A 22,544-nucleotide genomic window follows, 5' to 3' on the forward strand; every position below is an offset into this window, starting at 1 on the left:
ACTGATCAACAAAAGCGGAACACAAAAAAAAACAGACGACTACTTTTTCCAGCTTTGTGCCATTTCTTTCGCCTCTTTTTCACCACCTTTCACCTTCTCGCCGGAAAACGCCGTACGCGGTGGCTATTTTCACCGGCCGGAATCGGAAGAGATTCCGATTATTCGAATGCTCAAAGGCTTTTTGTCTTCTAATTCACCGGCTCATTTTTTTCCCGGCGGCGGGAAATTTGTTTAATTTTAACGGTGATGATGGAGACAAATTCTCTTCTACAACGGTATCGTAACGATCGTCGGAATCTTCTAGAGTTTCTTTTATCATGTGGATTAATTAAAGAAATTCGAACTCCTTCTGGTCCAACTTTATCCCTATCTAACATCAATCTCGATGTTATTAGTGCTGATTATGTTCTTGAATGTGTACAATCTGGTAAGTTTTTCTTCATTTTGAAAGGTATTTAACAATGAATCTTAAATATATTTCATTACGAATGTTTAAATTAGTATTCTTGTATAAGTTTTAGTGTTGATTTCTTAGCTTTATTGAAGAAGAACTACATGAAGGTACTAAAAATCCAAATTTTTTCCTATACTTAAAAAAAATTAATTTTGAAGTTTTTGAATGAAAATGATAATGGGTGTTGGTCAATGAAGTGGTTGAGGTCTCATGTTTGAATACCAGGGGAGATAGAGGTACGTGTTGCTGGTGGGAGGTGAAAGGTATCCGGTGGAATTAATTGAGGTGCATGAAAGCTGGCCTGGACACTACCGTCACTTTAAAAAAAACAAAAATTGTTTGTGCTATTTTCCTTTTTAGTCCGTTTGGAAAGAATATCTCTTTCCTTTTCTGTGAACTCTTTAATTGTTAAAGGCATGCTGGTGCATTACCTATCTATCTTTAGTCTTATTTACTTAAGAAAACTCTGTGTCAAGTCAAAACCAGACAAACAAAGCTGAAAGAGAGGGAGTAGCTAAGGGGGAGTGGTAATTTAACTTGTACTGCAATGTTTTTTGAATGGTTTTCTGTGTTATTTCTTTATGGAATGGTGTTGCTGCATGTTCTCTGTTGTTTGTTTACATTCAAAGGCTGAAGCTTTTGGTTTCATTGTCATTGTTTTGTATGATTAGGTGGGGTGCTGGATGTTTCTTTAGCAGCTAAGAAGTATCACGATGAACGTCGACATCCAAAAACAGTAAGGAATTTACCTTTAATAATATTAATAAAAAATTCTTTGTTGTCTTCAATTGATCACAGTTATAGTGGAGCGAGGAAGTTATAATCCACTAGTGTGCATATCCATGGACGAAATTATGTTGTGTGATTTTCCTTTATTTTGTAGAGGGAAGTAAATCAAAGTATTTGCAATAGTAACTGTTGCTTGTTTTGTTATTTCAAAGCTTTTAAATTTCGAGCATGAAATTACGTAGTAGAAGTTGAAAAGTTCATCCTGCATCAATATCGGAGATGCAACTACCTCCTGCTTTAGAAATTTGAATTATGCATCTAAGAAAGAACAAGTATTTGATTAACTTCATGTTCTATATACAGCCAATTTATATATTTTGGATTTTTTTGGTTTTCCTTTGTTCTTTTTCCATTTAGTATACCTGTCACTTTAGGCAAATTTATGGAGACCAGATCTGTAAGCTTATTTTGACTTGTGAGTGAACCACATTCATCTTTGAAAATTGAAGTTAGCCATGCAAAAATGATCAAATTATTGCACACCAACTGCAATACTCTTTCTTAGCCTAAGTTTGCATGACCAACCTTCTTCTCTTTTCATTTGTTGGATTTTGATAGAAATTGTGTATTAGGATATGACCCTAAGCGGAATATATTGAATCTAGTAATAGTGTTGCTTTTCCATTTATTTTTATTTTTACTTTTTTAATCTTTTCCAGATTGAATGCCCAAGTAACCTAACTTTAAGAAACTTCCCCTGACTCTGACATGTGTTCTATGTGTTAATTCTAGATGTATAATAATATATTTCATCTGTCTTTGAATCTTTTAAATTGAAGAATGAATCATTGTTTGCGAAAGAAACTGCAAAATGATTTGCCTCATCTCATGGAGGAGCTGCATTTTGATATTCTTGTAATGGTCTCTGCAGATGCAGTTGCACACAGGCGATGCGTATTTTCTTGTTACAGATCCAGAATCAGCTGGCTCCCACCCTCAGCGTGTGCCACCTTCTATTATGAAGAATCACTCCAATAATAATGGATCATGCCATTCCGATTTGACAGATTTCTCTCCTTACGGTGATGATTATGTGGTTAACAGTAAAACCGCAGGAACTTCAGGGTCATTTACCATTAAGCAAGCTGATCTTCCATCAATAGGAATACCTGCACTGAAAACAGGTAGTGTATGCTTATTATCATGATACGAAAAAGAAGAATGACATATGAAACTGTGTGGGTCCTGTAGCATGTGGAAGAATTATTGGTCTGTATCTTGTCTTTATATGTTCACCTTTGGAGTAAACTGATACAAAGTTTTAGGTCTCCTGAAGGACTACTGGATGATGATTTGCGTGAATCTGCCTATGAAGTATTCCTTGCTTGCATGGTCTGCTCTGGGTAAAACTTCTTAACTATGATTCTCACCATGTATTTGTAGTTGAGCGTCAATTTATGATTATTTGAAGGAACTAATGAAAATGCACTAATTACATATTTTGCGTTCTGGTGGCCATTCATTTTCTCTCATTTCTTAGCACTACATTCTCTTTCACTCTTTTAAAACTTAAAATTCTTACATTTAGGCTTGAGGTTCGCTTGGCTGAGTGTAAAAAGAAAGAGAAGAGTCCTAGATTTCTTTCTGGGCTGAAGAGAAGAGAGAAAAGACATTCACGGTCCCTATCTGGGTCCGTGCCTTTCGATAGAAATGCGGAGCTCATTGAAACTTTCAGGACACAAATGCAGGCAAGATATCATTGTCTTTGTTCTTAAATTTTACTTTTGCTGCTGACATACCTTTGCAATTTGAAGCCAGTTAAATACTCTTTTTTTGGGTGATTCTTTCAGTGAGAATTTTCTAACACACCCAAAAAAACGGAAAGTGAAAAATATACAGGATTCTTAGCTATAAATGATATAGTTGCATGAAAGTTGGTGCATCCCTTGGTGCTCTTGAAGAAGTAATTTTTTTTGGAAGGATGACCCAGAAGATGCTGACCTGTCTGAGAAATAAGTGGCCAGGATGACATATTTGTTCTTTACCTAATTGCTTATTGTGCATTGCATGCATGTGTGAAGAACTGTAAACAAAATGCCAATTGCATTTAATAGAGCAATCTTGCAGTTTGTTCAACAACTATGTGCCATTGCTTTTGTCCCCAACTATTATAGACCAGTTTTACTAATCTCAATAACTGTATATGAATATAAATATGAATATGCTAGAGGGATGGCATGCTTCATTTTTAAGAGACGTCAATAATTCCTGAAGTCAAGTAGTTTAGCTTTTTCTCCTCTTAGAACTGAAATCAAGTGATTTGACTGCGGGCATCTCGGGGAAAATGAGGTCTTTGCTAGTCTGCATTGATGAGTTTGAGGTAATGAGATGGGATGGTGGTATTAACCTGTTAATCAAAGTTTAATTAACGAGATCTAGGCATGGTGATCACCATTGAAATCAAGTCCAGAAAATCTATAAATTCTCAAAAGGCTGTAATTAATCTAAATTAGGAATGACAATTTTCATCCAACTCACGAATATCCATATCTGCATTTCTTTCGGAAAGAACAATGGCTGAGGAGAGAAGTATGATTGAAATTTTGTCCCTTCTAAATTGATCTAGAATGGATTATTATATTACATCTTAGACAAAAAATTAAAAAAAGCTTGAAATGAGAAAATTTCCTCAGATGGTTGAAAAGATGTCACATTGTTTTGAGATAATAATTTTTTTTTTTGATTAGTTCAGACTTTAAACAATAATTAGTACTCCCTCCGTCCCAATTTATGTGTAGGTGTATGATTGTGTACAAAGTTAAAGAATGAAAGAAAGACTTTTGATTGTTACCTTTATAAAAAAAAAACTTTTGAAACTCGTGCTCTAAAATAAGCCGTCAATATTTGTGTGTTCATAAATCATCTCATTAAGAGTAAAATGAGAAGTTTAAAGTTAAATTGTTACATAATATAGAAAGTGTCATTCTTTTTGGGGCTGGCTAAAAGGAAAGAGTGTCACATAAATTGAAGTGGAGGGAATATTATTTTTAGTTGTTTGAGTCTTGGAGAGCAAAAGTTAAGCATTTTGAGATAAGTCAACATTTAGGAAAGATACAATTAAAAAGTATGTCAATCAATATCAGACCGCTGAAATATCGCTTTTACTTTTATTTATGTAGTCTTTGTAGCAAGTATGGAATTTTCATGCTGCAGCGCGGCATGGAATTGATTTGAAAAATAATAGTGGAAGGGGAAAGCAAGGCATTAAATCTTGCTTCCAGCCACAGATAAACTTGTAGTACCTGCCGTGTGTGGGGACTATGGGTTGAAGAGTAGATGATTTTCAGTAGTGGGTGGGTAGGGCACAGAGAATTTTAAAAAGCAATCATATTAAAAGGTCACAATTTAAGCTTTAGACCAACAACGGGGAGAGTACTGAATCTGATGGGTGATAGCTTAAATCTATCCTATATTTATGCAAATAGACTTATCTACCTTTTGGAATCTCTTTTGTCAACGCCCTCCAGTTAAATCTTTCCTATGAGGTAATTCACCTCACTACACCTATTTGTAAGTTAGTCTAAATAGCCTTATATGTGAAGTTTCATCTGATTGATTGACTATACACTCTTCCTCCCTTTATTTTTGCACTGTTTGCTGTCTACTATGTCTTTAACTTCTTGCTCCACTAAATTGTTTCATGACTAACATATACTATTCACTAGATCTCAGAAACAATGGATGCTCTGACTCGGCACAAGTTGGTGCGTTTAGCTTCTGAGAAATCATTTGGACAAATCGATGTTCCTCAAATCACACTAGGGCTTTTGAATGGCACAACAAAGACTGAATTTCTGAATGAGAAGTCATATATCCAATGGAAGAACAGACAAGTAATAGCCACTTTTGGCTTTTGTTTCATTACATGTTTCTTCCACTTAAAAGTTTCCTTTTTTAGAAGATTTGGAGTGTCATGTTTTAGCTTCAGTGGAAGTCGTCTTTCTATATTCTTTTTACCCACATTTGGTTTGATTTGGGTCCATAATGTGTTGGTTATCGGATTGACATGTTCCATTACGCTACAAATTGGAGTTGTGGTGGTAATTCTTAATTGAATATACTTTCAAGCTAAAGGAGTAACTCAATGGTTAATCTGATAATATATGAACATCAATAAAGCAAGGATCTGAAAAAATGATTACTTTTAGCATGATGGATCATACCAAATTTGATTCTTCTTTAGAATACTATAAGGCAGAGATGAATCTAGGATTTAAGCTTTTTGGGTTCAACCTTTAAGGTTCTTAGTATTGAACCCTGTAGATTATATTTTTGAAGTTATGGGTTCATATCTACTATTTGTTTCATTTTTAGTGAAACTTTACACAAATTTATGCTCCACTCCGTAAGTACTGGGTTCAATTTGAACCCATTAATGATAAACTGCATCTGCCCCTGCCACAAGGTACGTATTGCATGTGACTGATCTCTTAATGTGGCCTGGTCATTGCAATCTTCAAATCACAAGTTTTTTTGAAATAATTTAGGTGAAACTTGTCTTTTTGATCGAAATATTGCCGAGACAAACAAGTACATTTTGTTTGGGTGAAACTCAAAAATAAAAGAAAAAATGTCTGAGCAAAATCATATTAATAAGCTGAACAAACAGTGGTTGTTGGGGATGCATCTGTTTTATACAGAACTTAAATCTGAAGTGAGTATTCCTAGGATTCATAAATCTGATTACTGAGATATTTGTTGCTTATAATCCAGTTGGACTTGCTCTTGGGGTGTGAGTTAGGCCCAAGACCTAATTTAACATGGTATCAGAGTAGGGCCCAACTCACCCAATGTTGGGGACCAAAAAAACAAAAAAATTGCCCATGCACATAGCATCTGGGCATGAGGTGGGTCAAAAATTGCCCAAAATTGCCCACACACCAGATGCTAAGCATTGGGCGTGAGGTGGGGTGTTAAAGTAAAAAGTCCCACATTGGTGGTTAATGAGATGGGTGGACTCCTTATAAGGCTTGGGCAATCCTCCTCCCTTTGAGCTAGCTTTTGGGGTGTGAGTTAGGCCCAAGACCTAATTTAACAAATGTAAATAACTTTCTCTGCCTCTTAGTTATTCTAACTTCTAGATGATTCTCTTGTAGGCTAATATTCTTGAAGAACTTTTATCTTCTGAGCAATCTGTTGGAGTTTTTCTTGCAAAAATTAGGAATTTTCAGGTATGTCTGTCTGCAGTTCACCTTCCTATCGCTTATCAAATCTGTTCTTCAGTTGCAGATTGAGAAGATATTTGATTCTCCTGTAGGAATGGGACATTAAGATGTCTCCCTCCAAATGCAGAGAGGTTCTCTATTCCATTAGAAATATTGCTTCGACATTGTCATCTATGCCTGGAAATTGTGGCATACAAGGCGAGACATATTACTGGAGTGCTGGTTATCCGTTTAACATGAGGCTGTATGAGAAGCTACTCCTTGGTGTATTTGACATTCTGGAAGATGGCAAGCTCATAGAGGTTTACGTTATATCTTTTAACCTTTTGTGTTGGCTATTCTGAATGTAGTGTACTTAATGCTCTCGTCATCAGGAAGCTGATGAAATCCTAAAGCTCATCAAATCAACATGGCCTTTGTTGGGAATTACCCAGAAGTTACATGATGTATTATATGGATGGGTGCTTTTTCAGCAGGTAACTGAGCTTAACCATGTTATTGAAGCAACCTTCTACCATCTCCGTCCTCTCCCTCTCTCCCAGTTTTTGATGCTTTTGTTAGACACAGAATATATGAGCGTATGCCGTACCTAGGAAATGAAGTTATTATTTCCTTCCGCATAACTCATGGGCCCAGACATACTGATTTCTATTAATGCTTAATTTTAGCCTAGATTCTCCAATTGCATCTACTGTTTGCACAAAATAGAACACCTAAAGTTGTACCCATGTTGCCACTCACTTTGAAGTCTGCTTGTTATGTTAAAAAGTTAACTGTGAAAGATGGAGATTTATATGCTTTACTGAAATGTGAAGTAAGCTGGCTACTTGTGTGTTTAATCTTCCTTTAATAACTTTTTTTTTTCCTGTTCCCCTGTTTGTGATGCAGTAGGATTCAGGTTCTCAAATTATTACATGTGTATCTTTTTTTTATGGCTTGTACCTTGCTGCTTGGGTGCCCCACCTTTCATATGATTATTTTTTCTTGGGAGTATATGGATTGTGAGGAACAACAGATTGGTGAATCTTTATAGCTGGATCAACTATGCCCCTGTAAATGATGTGATTTCCCTTGTAGACTTCATTAGCTCCCTCTCATTAGCTTAACAACTTTGAGTTTTTGCTATAGGTTTTAACTCCCAGATCTCAATTTGTTTTTTTGCAATTGTGGAGTTTTCACCTATTTTCTTTTTTAATAGCTTGCATCTCCTTGATGCCTTTTAATACAACCTCTTCATAAAAAAAATGATTTTTTTTTTGACAATCTGACCCAGGTTCTGATTGAAAAGTAACGATTTATATCATGATAGGGACTGTTTTAATTCTCTTCTGTTTTTTCTTTTCAAGTTATAACTTGCCATCTACCATCTGACTTGAAGTTGCTAAGCTATACATCTTATTGATGCCTCAGGGAAGTTTAGAGACTATAACACATAAGACCTTTCATGATAGACTAAAGAAATTTCGCCAGATGTGCAGTTGAGGATTACTTATTCTGGCATTGTTGCACCTGTTTTGTCCCTGTTTTATAAAATAACTGACTTTTTAAAAAATTTCTTTAACGATGATTACAAGTTAACCAGTTGCCATTGTTGAATATTGAGAGAAAGTGTTTCTAGGGGAGTTATATATTTTTAAAAAGAAAAGAAGAAGAAGAGAGATAGAGATAGGTCTGAGAGACGCTCTCCTTCAAGCCTCTACGTTTTCTTCTAGGAACTGGTCCGAGCATTAAAACATATATTTGTCCACATTAATGAGGAGAGGGAACACGTATCAAAAAACCTGCTGGAGCTGAGCTTGTCTTAAAGCTGCGAATCAACCAAGTCAATAATAAGGAGCCTACTTTGGCTATATGATACATGCTTCTTCATTTAAAATTGTATTCTTGCTAATTTTCTTGCACTTTTAATTTCGTCTTCTCAAAAAATCTTAATATTAGCCTTCTTATTTTGCACAGTTAAATCTAGCATTGCTCCTCACTTTGTGATAATTCAGTTGCTTGCAGTTTGCTAACAAGGAGTTACAATTTCTGTGCTTTGGTGGATATTTTGATGCATTTAGCATTAAATAGTGCAAGATTAATTTCCTTGTAAAGTAATTGCTATTATTTGTAGACTTCATAAAATTTCTGATGTAGTTTCTTCTTAATTGAAGTTTGTTGGGACAGAGGAGGCAATGCTTTTGGAGTATGCAGTTCGTAAAATGCGGAATATTCCGTCATCTGAAGATGTCGTACAGAATGAAAAGAAGTATTTGGAGAGTCTAGTTTGTGTAAATCACTGCAGTGGCTCTGAGATTAGGCTAAATTTGGTGCAGTCTATCCTTTGGTCAATTGGTTTATGGTGTGACAATAAGTTGCAGGATTACCATTGGCATTTTTTTCAGGTTGTTTTCTGTGCTTGTATATTCTTCTTATCTTCTTTCTCCGTTGTGATGTATGACTTGTTAATGGTGGTCTAACATGCAAAATTCTGTATCTGATGATAATTTTCTCCCTTTGTCAGAAGCCTTCTCTTTTCAAGGGGGTGTTATCCATGGCATTGGCAGCAGGAAATCAGAAGTTTGATGTGTCTGGAAACATGGAGGTATTTGGGACAAATTTATCTCTATTAAGTGCCTTTTCTGGTGGATGAAATAAGTTAACCATGGAAAATATTTTGCTGGGCAACTAAATGCTAATAGTCACTTGCTCTTTTTGGGGAACCTCTTTGCCTGTTGGTCTCTCTCACTTTCTGCTAGTCCCCCCCCTCTAGATGTTTCCGTAAAGAAGCTGCCCAATGTGCCCGCGGCATATATGAGAAAGCTAGAAGCTTATACGATAGCAGAAAAGGGAAAAACAAAATCTAGAAAAAGCATGAAGCCAGTATATGTATGGTTCTCCAGCACTAGTTCTCAAAGTGTATAACTGAAAAGACATGGCTTGACATCCTTTTAATTGGAATCTGTAATGTGTTTATTTGTGTACTTGGACATTTAAGTTGGACAAGAATCTAAAATTGCAATACGTCCAAAACAAGCTACTTTAGGAGGGGGTATTGTTTTTTATATCGACTTCCAAGGTCATATTCTTCTCCCTGCATCATTTTTGTTTTGGAAGTAATTTATAGCAAGTCTTCATTGAAAAACATTCATGCTTGATACCTTGCCAGAAAAAGCTGTCCTCCTTATCTTCATCAAAAAACACTGCGCTCAATTTTTTTGGGTAAGCAGCTCATCTTTCCAATCTTCCAACTATTTGAAATTTCTTCTGAAAAGAAGATTCCATTTCTTCAGAGAAGCAGCTTATTACAGTGTTGTTGATGACTAGATTGTATAAATCTGGGAATATGGCCCTTGAGGCAGTGTTTCCAACCATTTATTCAGCCAAAGTTTAATCTTTTTTCCATTCCCAATCTGGCTTGTACGTGAGTTAAATAGTTAAATTCATCCCAGCAATTTCTAATTTGCCTCTGTATGGCTATTCCATAGGGAGCTTTTTCCAGTTTAATGCCCCAGGGAGATTCCATCCTATATTTTACGATCACAACTTTTTTCCAAAGTTCTTCACTTCTTCCTTTCCATCACTAAACCTCCAATGTAATTTGAAACCATCAAATCAACTCATACACTATGTGGAATCGGCAAAGTGCACCCAGATTTTAGAACCTACCAGCAATGCTTACCTGTTAGTCTGATTATTTAACAAACAGAAAATACTATGGCTCAACTTATAAATGTCTATAAGTAGGATGGAAAAATATTAACAAAACTGACTTAGAGTAGTGTTGCCAAAGGCGTGCTTAAGACCTAAAGCAGGGATCAAAATGTGTTGAGTGCTTCGCCTCGCTTAATGTGCGCTTCAATGTCGTCATACTTTTCCTTTCTAATGAACCTCTTATGGAACGGCGACACCAAACAATTGGTATTTGCTTTATCATTTTTTTTTTCGAATCATTTTGTTCATATATTTGTCATTCTTGCTTACAATTATTAGTCTTGGACTAAACATATTTATTTGTATTTTTTCTCCCTTTGCACCTTTTTTCAATAAAGCCCACATTTTATTTGCACTTTGCACTTAAAGCTCCAACAAACCTTAGAGCTTTATTGCGCTTTTTGCTTTTGACAACACTTTACTAAAACACACTGAGTGGGAAGGACAAAATCATCTACCTTTTTTGCTTGATCACCAGCCACACAAATGACAACCAAAGAAATAAAGATAAAAAATACTTAAAAACATTAAATACCTCCTCAAAAATTGTACAGCGTAAAAAAGAGTGCTATTTTTGTCATCAGTATCCTGCATCACTGCCATTTGTTGCTACAGTGCAGAATCCTCTGTCTCCGGCATTTGCTGGCCCTTGAGTAAATACAGTATCTTCTGATCCTGTTCAAGCATATTAACACCATTGAGGGAACCATAATTCAGTATTTTATTGATCAGGTGTAAGTAGGAGATTCCTTTTCTGTGAACTGTTTATTTTTTAAGCAGGGACAGAAAGGAGTTTCTTACACTCCTTGGGCTTGTCTTCTTATCTTGGATTAAAACTTTGGTTTACAGAAGTTTAGTTGTGAAAGAATGCATTAAGCTTTTATTTCTTTTGCGACTCCTTTTGATGTTCTCAAGAACAAATTGGACTTAAATTCTTTAATGTTTCCTTAGAATGGTTAATATGTCTTTCTTCACATTGTTGCAGCTGACGCTCAATGCTTCAAATGAGATCATTGATAGCAAAGTCAGAATGTATGTTGAGAGGTCTGCCGAAGCCGCTTGCAAGAGGGTATGGTATCTAATGGCTCTGCAAATGCAGTATAGGAATACCTGATTTTGAAACGTTTGACATATTAGCTTGATCTCAGGTTACTGATGCAATAAATGCTGGATCTAAAGTAGATAAGAAACATCCTTTGGCTTTACTTGCAAGTGAATTGAAGTCAATTGCTGAGAGACAGCTGACTGTGTACCATCCAGTCCTGAGGCATTGGTGTGCTGAAGCTGGAGTAGTTTCAGCTTCGATATTGCACAGATTTTATGGTGAAAGACTGGTCAGTTTGCAGTGATAGATATTAATATCCAGCACCTTCTTGCACCTTTTGGTTGTTCCTTTGAGTCAAATTTTCTTTTGCTGCTGTGTAGGAGCCATTTCTCAAGAATATATCTTGCCTTTCCGAAGATGTGAAGCAGGTTCTTGCTGCAGCTATTCTGTTGGAGAATTATCTAATTGAACTCCATTCATCAGAACAAGTAAAAAAGGGGGTGCATTCTCCATTGATGTTTGATTTTGAGCGTGAGGTAAATTTACACTGGAAAGCTATCATATTGCGAAATTGTGTAATGAGCTTATTCCTTTTCTGAAGCTTTCCTGGCTATGGATGCCACACATTAATTTTTTTTGTTTTTATGCTTACCTTAAAGTAGATGGGGATACACTCACCATGGCAGCTGCACTAGGCATCAATGAAGCTCATCTTCGTTCTAGGAGGAAGAGCTACAGGGGCGGGGTGGGGTGGGGGGTGAGATTAGAGAGACTACACTCAGACATATCTTTAGGAGTGTCGAATATTAGCTTTTTGTTTTTTTGTTTTGTAATAGTTGGGTTGGGTCACTCTTGGACCTGCGTTGAATATTTTGCTCCTTTAATAAAATGGTCCAAGGGACCAAAAACTTTAGTTAAAAAAAAAAAAAAAAAAAAAAAAGTAGATGGGGTTTCTTTTACCTACTCTTTCCTGAAAATTCCTTCAAAATGAAATGGAAAATACGTTTAATTTATTTCTCCTACTTGCTTGAGTTTTTTTTTCAGTCCATAACATTTGTAGAAAGTAGTATGTAGTGTTGCAAAAGATGCGTCGAGAATCTAGGCATGCAGGCTATGCATTTTGCCTTGCTTAAGAGGCCAGACACCTAGGCACTAAAACTTGCGCCTTGGTGGCTATGTGGTATGCCACTAGAAAATAAATTTAGTTGGCAAAGTGATATATCAACTGCGAAGGAAATGTTATGGATGAGTATGTTAGTGGTTAGTCACGTAATCTTAATTAGCAATGTTAAATTTTACCTTTGTATCTGAAGTAAAAAAACTACAAAATGGTTCTGAACTTGATGTTACCGGTTTTACAAAATATTTCAGTTCCCTTAACTATATAATTTTGCTGTTGTTTGTAATTATTCTGCATTACATAGTTATTTTTTAATTTTTGCTTCATCCTACTTCATTAAAGCTTGCGCTTTTACTGGAATCTTTTGCTTAAATTGAAGCACTCACTCCTTAGAAAAACTTGGCGCTTTTCTTTGAGTTCAACTATACTCCCATGTTCTGCTTATCTAGCATGAGTTACAGCAGAACTTGAATTTTCTGCTATCCTACATGAAATGGTTAAATGGATGAAAAGAGACGAACTAATGTTCACAGTGAACATGTTTAAGAGCATGTATGGTATTGATAAACAATTATATTTCTCCAGCTGTGTTGCAAGTAGATTCCATTTTAAATATTTTTCACTTTATGAAACTCTAATAAGAGGGATTCTGTTGCTTTCATTTTCTTGGTTGCAAGATTGGAGAAATCGCACGGCCAATTATTCTTGATTGGGTGATTGCTCAGCATGCGAGGATACTTGAATGGACTGGACGTGCTGCTGATCTCGAGGTTATCTTTTAAAAGCTTCTATTTGGTTGTGACATATGTAATTGTGAAATTCCTAATGCTAAAAGCATATGAAGTCATGATAATGGTGTTTGCTTCCTGCCTTTGGTCAGAATAATCAAGTTGCTGGTCAAACTGTACATTGGTTTTTCTTTCTTTATCCTAGGTCCTATTAGCGCTTAAACTGAACATAGGTGTATCTTTCATCTGAACTTATGTTTAGTCATTGTGCTCATATCTCTCTCCTTTAGATATTGCTCCCATCTTCTGGGTGGAAATAGCAGTTACAATTTTGTTGTTTTTGACAATTTGTTTCTTCCTAGAAAATCTGGGATGTTATTTGAACTTTAAAATAGTCTTGTCTTAATCACAGGACTGGGAACCCCTATCACATCAGCAAAAACAAGCAGCTTCAGCTGTAGAAGTATTTAGAATCATAGAGGAGGTATGACCCTCAATTAGTGATGTTTTCCTTTTCTTTTGATAATTTTTGACTTTTTAACTTCTAGATATTATGTGGTGAAGCTACTGTTGGGTGTTTGCATATGCTCTTGGTGCTTCTATATTTGAAATATTCCTTGGATGCTTCATAAAAAAATATACTTTTTTCTGCTAAACTTGACTTATACTAATGATGTGTGTCATTTCCAGAAATGCTATATATCTGGTTTTTGGCCTATGCCGCTATTTGGTCCTTAGTCCCTAGGTCATATACCGTTCTTTTTTTTTTTTGAAACGGAGGTCATATACCGTTCTGTTGGATATATATAATTGTTTGTCAATATACTGAATTATGTGTAGTATCAGCCATCCCTCACTAGCCTTCTCCACACTTGGGCCCTAGATGAGCCCAACACATTTCTTTTCCCAGATCACAGGCCTCCTTATCACAATTCTAGACCCGCTTTCTTATTCCTGATTCAATAGCATTAGCAACCCTTCTCGGCTTCTCCTGCATCTAGACTCTGTGTTAAGAAAACTCCCTCCGTAAGGTTAGTCGAAACACTCTCACATCATCAAATCCACTTACTTTTTTTCTATCATTCCATTTCCTACAATAAATCATTTCCGAATCAGTTAAGAGTCCACGGAAGGTAAAGAAAACTAAGGTAAATAAAAGAGTAGTTGCTATATATTACTCCTTTTACTTGAATTAATCTTAACTTTTTATCCTTGTTTTAGTCCTCTTTATAGTTGATTAATATATGGTCATCCAGAAAGAGAGCTGAGTAGAAGAGAAGCTGGGAGGAGAAATTCTTATTTATATTATCTTTTGACAGGTACAAAAAAATTTCTGACCAGGGGAAAAATTGCTGAGGAGGGCTAGATGTCTCTTAGAAAGAGTTACATTAAACAAGTCCTTTAGTCCCACTGAAGATTGGTGGAGGGAATTTCATGAAAGGCCTATTGCATTTCACCACTTGATGTGTAGTATCTGCAATAATACTAGACAGTAGAAGACTTTTCAGTGAATGTATTTCATGGAGTAGGCACCAAGAAGAATAACACATGCGCATATAGTAGACTTATATTCTTTCGGCTAGTTGGAATTAAATTCTTTCACTATCAATGTCTGTTTTTATCTTCTAAAACCAATAATGAACGTACATTACAAAACGAAACATCAGATAAATTAAGCCCATTCAAAACGATTTTTGTGTTAGTTAAGTTGTTTTTATATTATTTTAATTACTCCAAGCTAAGTATATGGATGCATGCTAGCCCGTAAAACTTCATGTATCTCTATCTTCAAGAGATTACTAGGTCTCTGTGTTTGCAGAGCCTGTATATGTTTTTGCCTATGCTTGTACTTGACGTTCTCCTTTTTTTTTTTTGAAGTCATTTTAGGTAGATCCTGTTTCTTGGTTGATATACCGTTTGTTTGTTTATTTATTTTCTCTGGATTTCATCTCCGCGTTGATTTGCAGACTGTTGATCAATTTTTTGAGCTGAGGCTTCCAGTGGATATCACACACTTGCAGGCTTTACTTTCCATAATCTTTCACACGTTGGATGCCTACTTGCAGAAAGTGGTTAATCAGTTAGGTAGCGTGATTCTAGAAATCCAAAGTCTTTGTATATCTTTGTCCTTTTCTGCTTCAAGTTATAACCGTTCTTGTGTACTGTGTGAGGACAACACATGTCTAGATAGAGTCTCTTTTTTTGTGCTTCCAAAATTGTTTTAGAAAGTTGGTACTGTTTCTGTGGATGATCGAAATTTTTGGGGTCTTCAACAATAATAGCATGTGGCAGATATGTGAATGTTGGTGGTCATCTGATTGGTATACGTGGTTGAATTTATAACTGACCTGAACATAGTTGATTCTCTGGTCTTCACATGTATACAATCCTTTTAAATCCTTTATGGGAAGTCTCTCTTTTGGTTTTGCAGGAACTTGTGTTATGTCCCCAAATATATTGTCATTGCTTTTATCTTCTCTTAGAAATACTGGGTTTGAATTTTCTTCCTGTTACATAAGGATATTGCAATTTAATGATTTCTAGACAGACATGTTTAGAGAAGATTGGTTAGGTAATTTCTACGTTAGATGGATTGAGATTGGCCAGTAAGGAACATCCTTTGTCTTGTTATGCACAGCAAGAGATACTACACTTCTAAGAACCAGAGCTTTCAAGCACTTGCAAAGAAAAAACTTGTTTTGCTAATATATCTTCTGATCAGCACATTAGCATATTATTTTCCACAGTTCTTATCGATATCAATTGCAAATTGTTGAATGGTGCAGTTGACAAGCATAATCTTTATCCTCCTACTCCTCCCTTGACTCGTTATAAGGATACAGCATTTCCAAGCGCCAAGAAAAAGTTGGTTGAATATGTGGTTCTTGATAATGCGGTGAATAAGAAGTTGGACGCCTTGACAACGTCCAAACTTTGTGTCAGAATGAATACCCTTCAAGTGAGTGCAAGCTTCTTTCCATTTGATGGCCTTCTACCTTTCAGTTAGTTTAGTGACGATGATGATTAATGTTGCTATATTCATTTTTATTTTGTCATGCATCAGATGTTCATATTTTGCTTTTAGAGCGTCGCACATTGGTTTTGAATGTGTGCTTTTGTCTTATAGTCTTGGGAAACCCTCAGCTCAAGAGCTGACTTTTGAGGTTGAGTTGGACCCATATATATTTTTGTTACATTGTATTATCTAGATCCATTCCTATCACCCAATGTTGGGACCTTATGTTATGGGAAAGTGAGCGGGTAGCCAGTTTCCACTCTGCTATTTAAGCTATATCTAGTTTTTCTCAAATTAGTTAACTTGTAGCCAGTGTAGGTGAACTTCAGACAAAAGCACTCCTCCTTCTCCTCCCTTGTCTTTTTAATCATCTTCTTCTCCAGTTTGTTGAACAGTCTCTGTATCAAACGATTCAAGAAAAAGAGAAAACAATACTGAACTTTGGACGTAAAACTAGTCTCAATTCAACCAAAAACATGTACAGACAAACATGCCAATGTGCCAGGTTAAAGTGACAGAGGATATTAGCTTATAGATCTTTCCATTATGAAGTATTTATCTTTTGTTCATTTTGATAGTGCTCCTCTCACGAATCTGAGGGCACTGCCAAGCCAAATTAACAAGCTAAACTTCAAACAAAAATGTCTGAAATTTGCTTGCACAAGCAATATGCCAAACTTCAGACAGTTTGTACATGTGAGAAAGGAGTTGTCGTAGATTTTGTTTGTACGTACAAATTAGAAAATGATTCTTTATTTTTCAAATGTGACTTTTAATTTGATTGTTACATAAAGCGAAATTCAGTTTTATCTGTTTGATCGACTTGCTATTCACCTCTTGGACTGTCCCTTCCAGTCCTTTACACCTTAAAAAGGAAAAGGCAATCTAAACTTGATTTCTGATGTCTGGGGAAACTTTTATTTTTCTTGATTAAAGAATATCTCTTTTTGTGGAGTTGTTTTTTCTTCCCATGTTGTCATTGATTCCCTAGTTTGAGTACTTGCCTTTTCTCTTTTAACTTGAAGACCCATTTCTCCAAATTTACTTGAGATATCATGTTCCCAGCTTCTTTTCCTTGCATTAGGTTGGTTCATTGTAACTCTATTTAGTCACAGAAACTACAATTTTTCTGATGACAGTGATACTTCTTCTTGCAGTATATGCAGAAAAAAATTTCCTCCCTTGAGGATGGTATTAGGGAGTCATGGTCAGCTGTTAGAGTTTTTAAAGATCAGACATGCCGTAAGTTCTGCTTCTTTACTTTTACAAAGTATAGTTTACTATTATTTGAAGATAGTCCTATTCTCTCAGCCATATTCTTTGGAGACGTTGTAGTTAGTTGCTTATTATATTATTGGAAGATATCTTATATCGAGTCCTTTGAAAATTAACCATGAATATTAACAAGAAAGTTACCCCAACTTTTCAGGGGCTCCATAGAAACGCTGAGGTTAAGAGGTTTATTCTGTCAGATATTTTCTCTGTTCGCAAGGAAATACAAATTTCAGTTTTAAACTTGATAAAGTTATTAACATATTAGATGAGTTAAGGAATTATCTGAAGATTATCTACCTTTGACTAGTTATTTACTGATGTCCATTCTTGATACCTTCACAGTTGATGAGGATTCTCATTGGACTTCAAATGGGATTTTGGAAATGTGTAGTGAGTCAGTTGATGAGCTTTTTGTTGCCACCTTTGACTGCATCCGTGATAGCGCTGCTGATGCTATCAAGAGAACTTGCGAGTTAGTGGGTAAGATAACTATCCTTGTTTTATTTAGTGGTGGTCGAATTACACTTAATATATAGTGTAGAACAGCATATTGGCATCTCTCAGTTAATATGATGATGTAAGTCCTAGTTTGGTTGTTGTTCAAAGAATCCTAATTGGATATTGTTATTTTGTAACAGAAGTTATCCTTTCTTAGCATTTGATTTCTGTTTCGGAGGATGCTGATTATATATTGTTGAGTAAACATTGTTGTATTATTTAACCCCCAAAAAAGGTAATGTAAAGGTTGTTTTATCACCTGACAGTCAGTGAAAGTGTACTTGCTTGCTTCTATTTTGATCTGGAATCTAGGGAAATCTCTTCCTTCTGGGGACCATCAGAGACATGCTCCATAGGACCTTTCAGTTGAAACATGGGTTGAAGTTGTGGCACAAACTTATCTTGGTTTTATTGACAAATGACTTTGGCCTACAAATGAGCCCTATGAAGTATTCATGCTGGCCTTCATCAAATTTTACTATGAATCTTTGAAAATTAGGAAAAAGATTGCCCGGGCCTAACAAAGGTGTCTAATATTTAGGAATCTCCCCGGGCATAAAGTGTCTAGCCAAAGCTAATGTAGGTAGCAAGATATTGAGAACATCCCAAGTCGGGTATTACCCCTAAAATTAAGTCAAACGGTGTTGAAATTTTGAATGTGTGCATTCAACTTGAACAATCAATAGAACTGGCCTCTCTCATTGTTTACTTAATTTGCTAGATAGACGTTCTTGGTATCCTCTTAAAGCTCTTTAATGTCTTTCCCCAACTTTCTTTTATCATATTAATAAATGCTGTGCGACTTTTGAGCAATTATTCATTCTTGGATTTGATGGTAGTATATAATTTGCTTTCTGAGTTTTGAAGGCCAAAAATGCTTCTTTTGTCTCTTTTACAAAGTTTTATCCTAAGCTATTCTTATGTGATTTGTAGGAGCTAGAGTTGTGTTTTGGGACATGAGAGAACCATTCATATTTAATTTATATCACGGTGATGTTGAAGGTGCACGACTGGAAACTATACTTCCACAGTTTGATAGAGTAAGACATTCAATATTTCACCCTACAGTCTACTCCCTAGTCCCCCCTCCATATCCCTAAATAAAGGAAAGAAACGATAAAGGGATTTGCATATTCTCTTTCAATGCCTGGTCTACAACTCGGACCATTTCCAGGATTACTGTATTCACAGCTTTTTTGTTTTCTAGGTCCTCAATAATGTTTGTGCTCTGATTGATGACACCCTCAGAGACATTGTAGTGAAAAGTATTTTTAAGGCATCACTGGTAGAATCTCACAATCTCATTCTCATGAATTTTTCTATTATGATTCCAATTGTCCAGTTCTGACTCTCTGATTTCACTGGATAGGAAGGTTATGCTTGGGTGTTACTAGATGGAGGTCCGTCGCGTGCATTTTCTGATTTTGATGTTGTCATGATGGAAGATGACCTCAATATATTAAAAGTAAGCTCCTCTTCTAACTTTCTTATTACTTGTGGTTATTGTGCTTATTAAAGCAGCAGTCGAATTTGGTGTTCTCAAGCAGTAGTTATTTTAAACGGAACTGACCAGCACAATTACCCCTCAAAGTCCTTATAATTTCACCTGCATAGAACACTTCCCCTGGTGTAGTTTTCCAATTATATCTTTTTCCTATTCAAAATGGTACTGTGAATTAAAATTGAAGTTGCCTACGGGAAACAAACTTCCTTTGCCTCTGGCTACCTGCTTTTTAGAAGGATGTCTTATAAGTTCTGTAATCTTCTAAAGGCAAGAAGTCACACTGAGATTCCCAGAGTGGCTGTTAGTACGAATAAGAGAAACGCGGTTATAGCTCAGTTTCAAATATAGCCATTTCTGTACGTCAAATGTACTCTACAGATTGAGGAATACATAGAGTTGCTGGCAATTTCAGTTCTTGACCGTCGCCAGCAAAGTATAGAAAAGGTGTATATTCTAGGTAGTGTCTTCTTTCAAATTATAGATTCTTTTTACGTGTGATTTCTTCTGAAAATTTCATGTTGACCTTGAGTTTTTACACAGAAGTCTTACCATGTTCGTCAGTTTAATATTTAGCAGCCCTTAGAAAATATAGAATCTGAACTGTTTTAGTATATTGTTTCCAAGAAGTACCTTAGCATGCCAAGTTTATGTCGAAGGTGCGGCTCAGGTAAACCTTCAATCTTGCAACCTCATCAACATCATCACCAGTGACCACAATATTCTGAACATTTACTGATCTTCTTGAAGGCCATTTCATTATTTGGTTTTGACGAAAGATTCAATAGCGTATTATGCACCTCGGTTAAACTTTCCTTTTTTGTAATGATGTCATCATCTGTTTGAGTTAGCTTAAAAGTCTACTCAGGAGTGTCTTCTTACTTGTCAGGAATATCATGTATCCAATCAATTCTTTTGAAAAATTGTTCACAATCCTCTGATATGTTTTGTAGATATTCTTAGTTAGGTCATTCAAGTTTCTACTAGGACAAGGATTTCTGTAACTATGTAGATTCGTAATAAGTTGCCTTTTCTCTGAGCTAATGATCCTCGTCTCTCGTTGTCTTATTTACTTTAGTTCCATAATTGTTATTTTTAGTACCCAAAAGCCTGCATTGACGAACCTCATCTCTAATTTTGGCCGACAAGGTGGTGTATTAGCATGATCATTGGGCCCTAGGCCTTTGATCTAGTGGTAAGAGCGTAAAACATGATGTGCGGGTTAATCACAGTTCATATTTTGAACATGGACCTGCCAAAGCCTGGTATTTCATGAAAAAGGTGTGGGTCGATTATCCATAGAGTTTTGAACCATGCGCTATTGTCCCTTGGGATTTCTTGGTTATAAAAAATATTAGGCTGATCATTGAAATTTAATATTCTAGACAATTCTTTTCGTGTAGGCTGGCTTAATTTGTATTGACCTTATGCTTTCATTTCCTAATTATTTTAATTCCTTGGTTTCCAATACTAAATAATTTATCTTGTATTCTCAAAATAGAAGTTCAACTTTCACACTTTCCCGAAACGAAGGTAAAATTTTTAACCAGATCTCAATGAGTCCTGATCACACCGAATGTATCCAATGGTGATGTAACTCAGCTAGTTGATATTTGCCTATATGGATCTTTTGCTTCCATTATGCTCGGATTTTAGACATTTGTATTAGTTACAAGAGATATTCAGAGACTTTTTGAGAAACAACAATTATGTTTCTTTCACTTTCTAGGACTTGTTTGTTGCTGACGGAGAAGGGCTTCCCCGATCACTAGTTGAAGAAGAAGCAAAATTCGCTCATCAAATCCTCAGTTTATTTTCCCTCCGGGTTAGTTAAGAACTAATTAAAGCTTTTGGCCTGTTTATGTGTGTGTCTAATGCATGCTGTGGGACCTATTTAATTCTTTGGTTTTCAAAGCAGGCTGAATCTGTGATCCAATTGTTGATGACTTCTAGTGAACACAGTTCAGGACTTGAAGCACATAAATATGGCGATAGACATCTGGGAGATGCACACACCTTGATACGCATTTTATGTCACCAGAAGGAGAGAGAAGCTTCAAAATTCTTGAAGCAGTATTACCACCTCCCACCATCGTCAGGTGCCCTTTCGAATCCTTTAAGTTTGTTATGGTTTTCCAAAGGCTGATATGATGACTTTTAGTGATCACATGCTTTGCTGGGAATATTGACACATATTTGGATGGATGGTCAAGTATATATTTCGCCTTTTGAAATCCAATTTTTTTGGAGTGCAGTGTACAACGGGGCTGCAGTGGAGGATTCCTCTATGAAGTCACCACTTATGGCAGATCTCATTAAAAGGAGTGCTTCGTTTCGTTGGTCTGACAAAAGCAGTAGCAGTTTCAGAACTTTAAAGAAGAAAATCCAAGACGCAACATCAGATTTTAGGCAAGTGGGATGGTGATGATGACCGGCTTCCTAATAGCATCGCCCATTGAAGGTACTCGTTAAAGTTTCATATATGCAAATTGCATTCAAATGAAGACTGAGAGAGTACTCCATTATTCTCAGAAAATTTTGTCATGTTTGCTTCTAACTTTGAAGATGTAGATCAATGTTGTAAACTCTGGGGCTCAACTATAAAAGTAAAAGAAACATTCCCAGATTATATTATATCTTAAGAAATCAACATTGTGACATATCATGTAAGCTTGTCCTTTCTCTGCATCCACATTATTGAAATTTGACATGTTCTTTTCTCTTCCACCATAACGCGCTCGAGTAGTCTCTCTTCGCCTCTTTCCATTCTTCAATTTCAATTTTTGTTATTGTGGCAGATTATTTAGTTGAACAATGAAAATCTCATGGGATAGGAGAAGTAGGTGTGCATTATATGCACCTATACCATAGTTTTTAATCAAATAGTTGTCATTTTTTTATAATATCATTCCTTCTTCACTCACGCGATATTGTTGGATCTCTTCATCTACATATGTCCCTAGAAGAAGAAAAAAGAAAACGAAACCTATATTATTGATTTCTTCGAAGGGAAAAAGAGTCTTGAGATTTTGAATTTACATCCTGCAGATTAGAGGTACATATATATTCATTATTTTTTTATTAAATATAAAGACAAAACTAGTAGCAATATGCACACTAGCTAGTATTAATTTCAGTGAAATGACATTTGTTACATATAACTAAACATAATTGTCTAAAACATTTTACTACTTTCCCATTATGAGATAAAAGTTGCTACTCCGGAAGAGGGTTCAGGTCACCCGTCCCCTTGACCCAGA

General features: G+C 35.9%; 1 protein-coding gene across 2 annotated transcripts; it reads left to right on the forward strand.

The window, feature by feature from the left end:
• Positions 1 to 6: 6 nt before the first annotated feature.
• On the forward strand, positions 7 to 21,923 carry LOC125826418 (protein unc-13 homolog). Of its 2 annotated transcripts, XM_049505742.1 has the most exons (26): positions 7 to 427; positions 1,126 to 1,190; positions 2,115 to 2,367; positions 2,520 to 2,586; positions 2,772 to 2,931; positions 4,909 to 5,076; positions 6,340 to 6,414; positions 6,501 to 6,710; positions 6,783 to 6,884; positions 8,562 to 8,792; positions 8,912 to 8,992; positions 11,087 to 11,170; positions 11,250 to 11,435; positions 11,527 to 11,682; positions 12,944 to 13,036; positions 13,407 to 13,478; positions 14,962 to 15,079; positions 15,781 to 15,953; positions 17,168 to 17,252; positions 17,628 to 17,765; positions 18,717 to 18,823; positions 18,991 to 19,068; positions 19,153 to 19,248; positions 21,014 to 21,109; positions 21,203 to 21,383; positions 21,540 to 21,923. In XM_049505742.1, exons 1-26 carry the CDS (start codon positions 247 to 249, stop codon positions 21,707 to 21,709), a joined length of 3,426 nt encoding a protein of 1,141 aa, XP_049361699.1. In that variant the 5' UTR covers positions 7 to 246; the 3' UTR covers positions 21,710 to 21,923. The 2 variants fall into 2 exon arrangements, 1 of the variants encoding a protein (XP_049361699.1); XR_007442939.1 differs by lacking the exon at positions 21,540 to 21,923 and having other exon boundaries at positions 19,157 to 19,248.
• Positions 21,924 to 22,544: the final 621 nt, after the last annotated feature.

The sequence above is a fragment of the Solanum verrucosum genome, unplaced genomic scaffold, assembly GCF_900185275.1.
Source record: "Solanum verrucosum unplaced genomic scaffold, falcon-dt-bn FXZP01000060.1, whole genome shotgun sequence".
In the NCBI taxonomy this organism is placed as follows: Eukaryota; Viridiplantae; Streptophyta; class Magnoliopsida; order Solanales; family Solanaceae; genus Solanum; species Solanum verrucosum.

Coding starts and splice junctions, on each gene's coding strand:
- LOC125826418 (XM_049505742.1), top strand. CDS start 247: ATGATGGAGACAAATTCTCTTCTACAACGGTATCGTAACGATCGTCGG. Junction 15,080..15,780: donor GAAAGTGGTTAATCAGTTAG/GTAGCGTGATTC, acceptor TGAATGGTGCAG/TTGACAAGCATAATCTTTAT. Junction 21,110..21,202: donor TCAGTTTATTTTCCCTCCGG/GTTAGTTAAGAA, acceptor TTTTCAAAGCAG/GCTGAATCTGTGATCCAATT.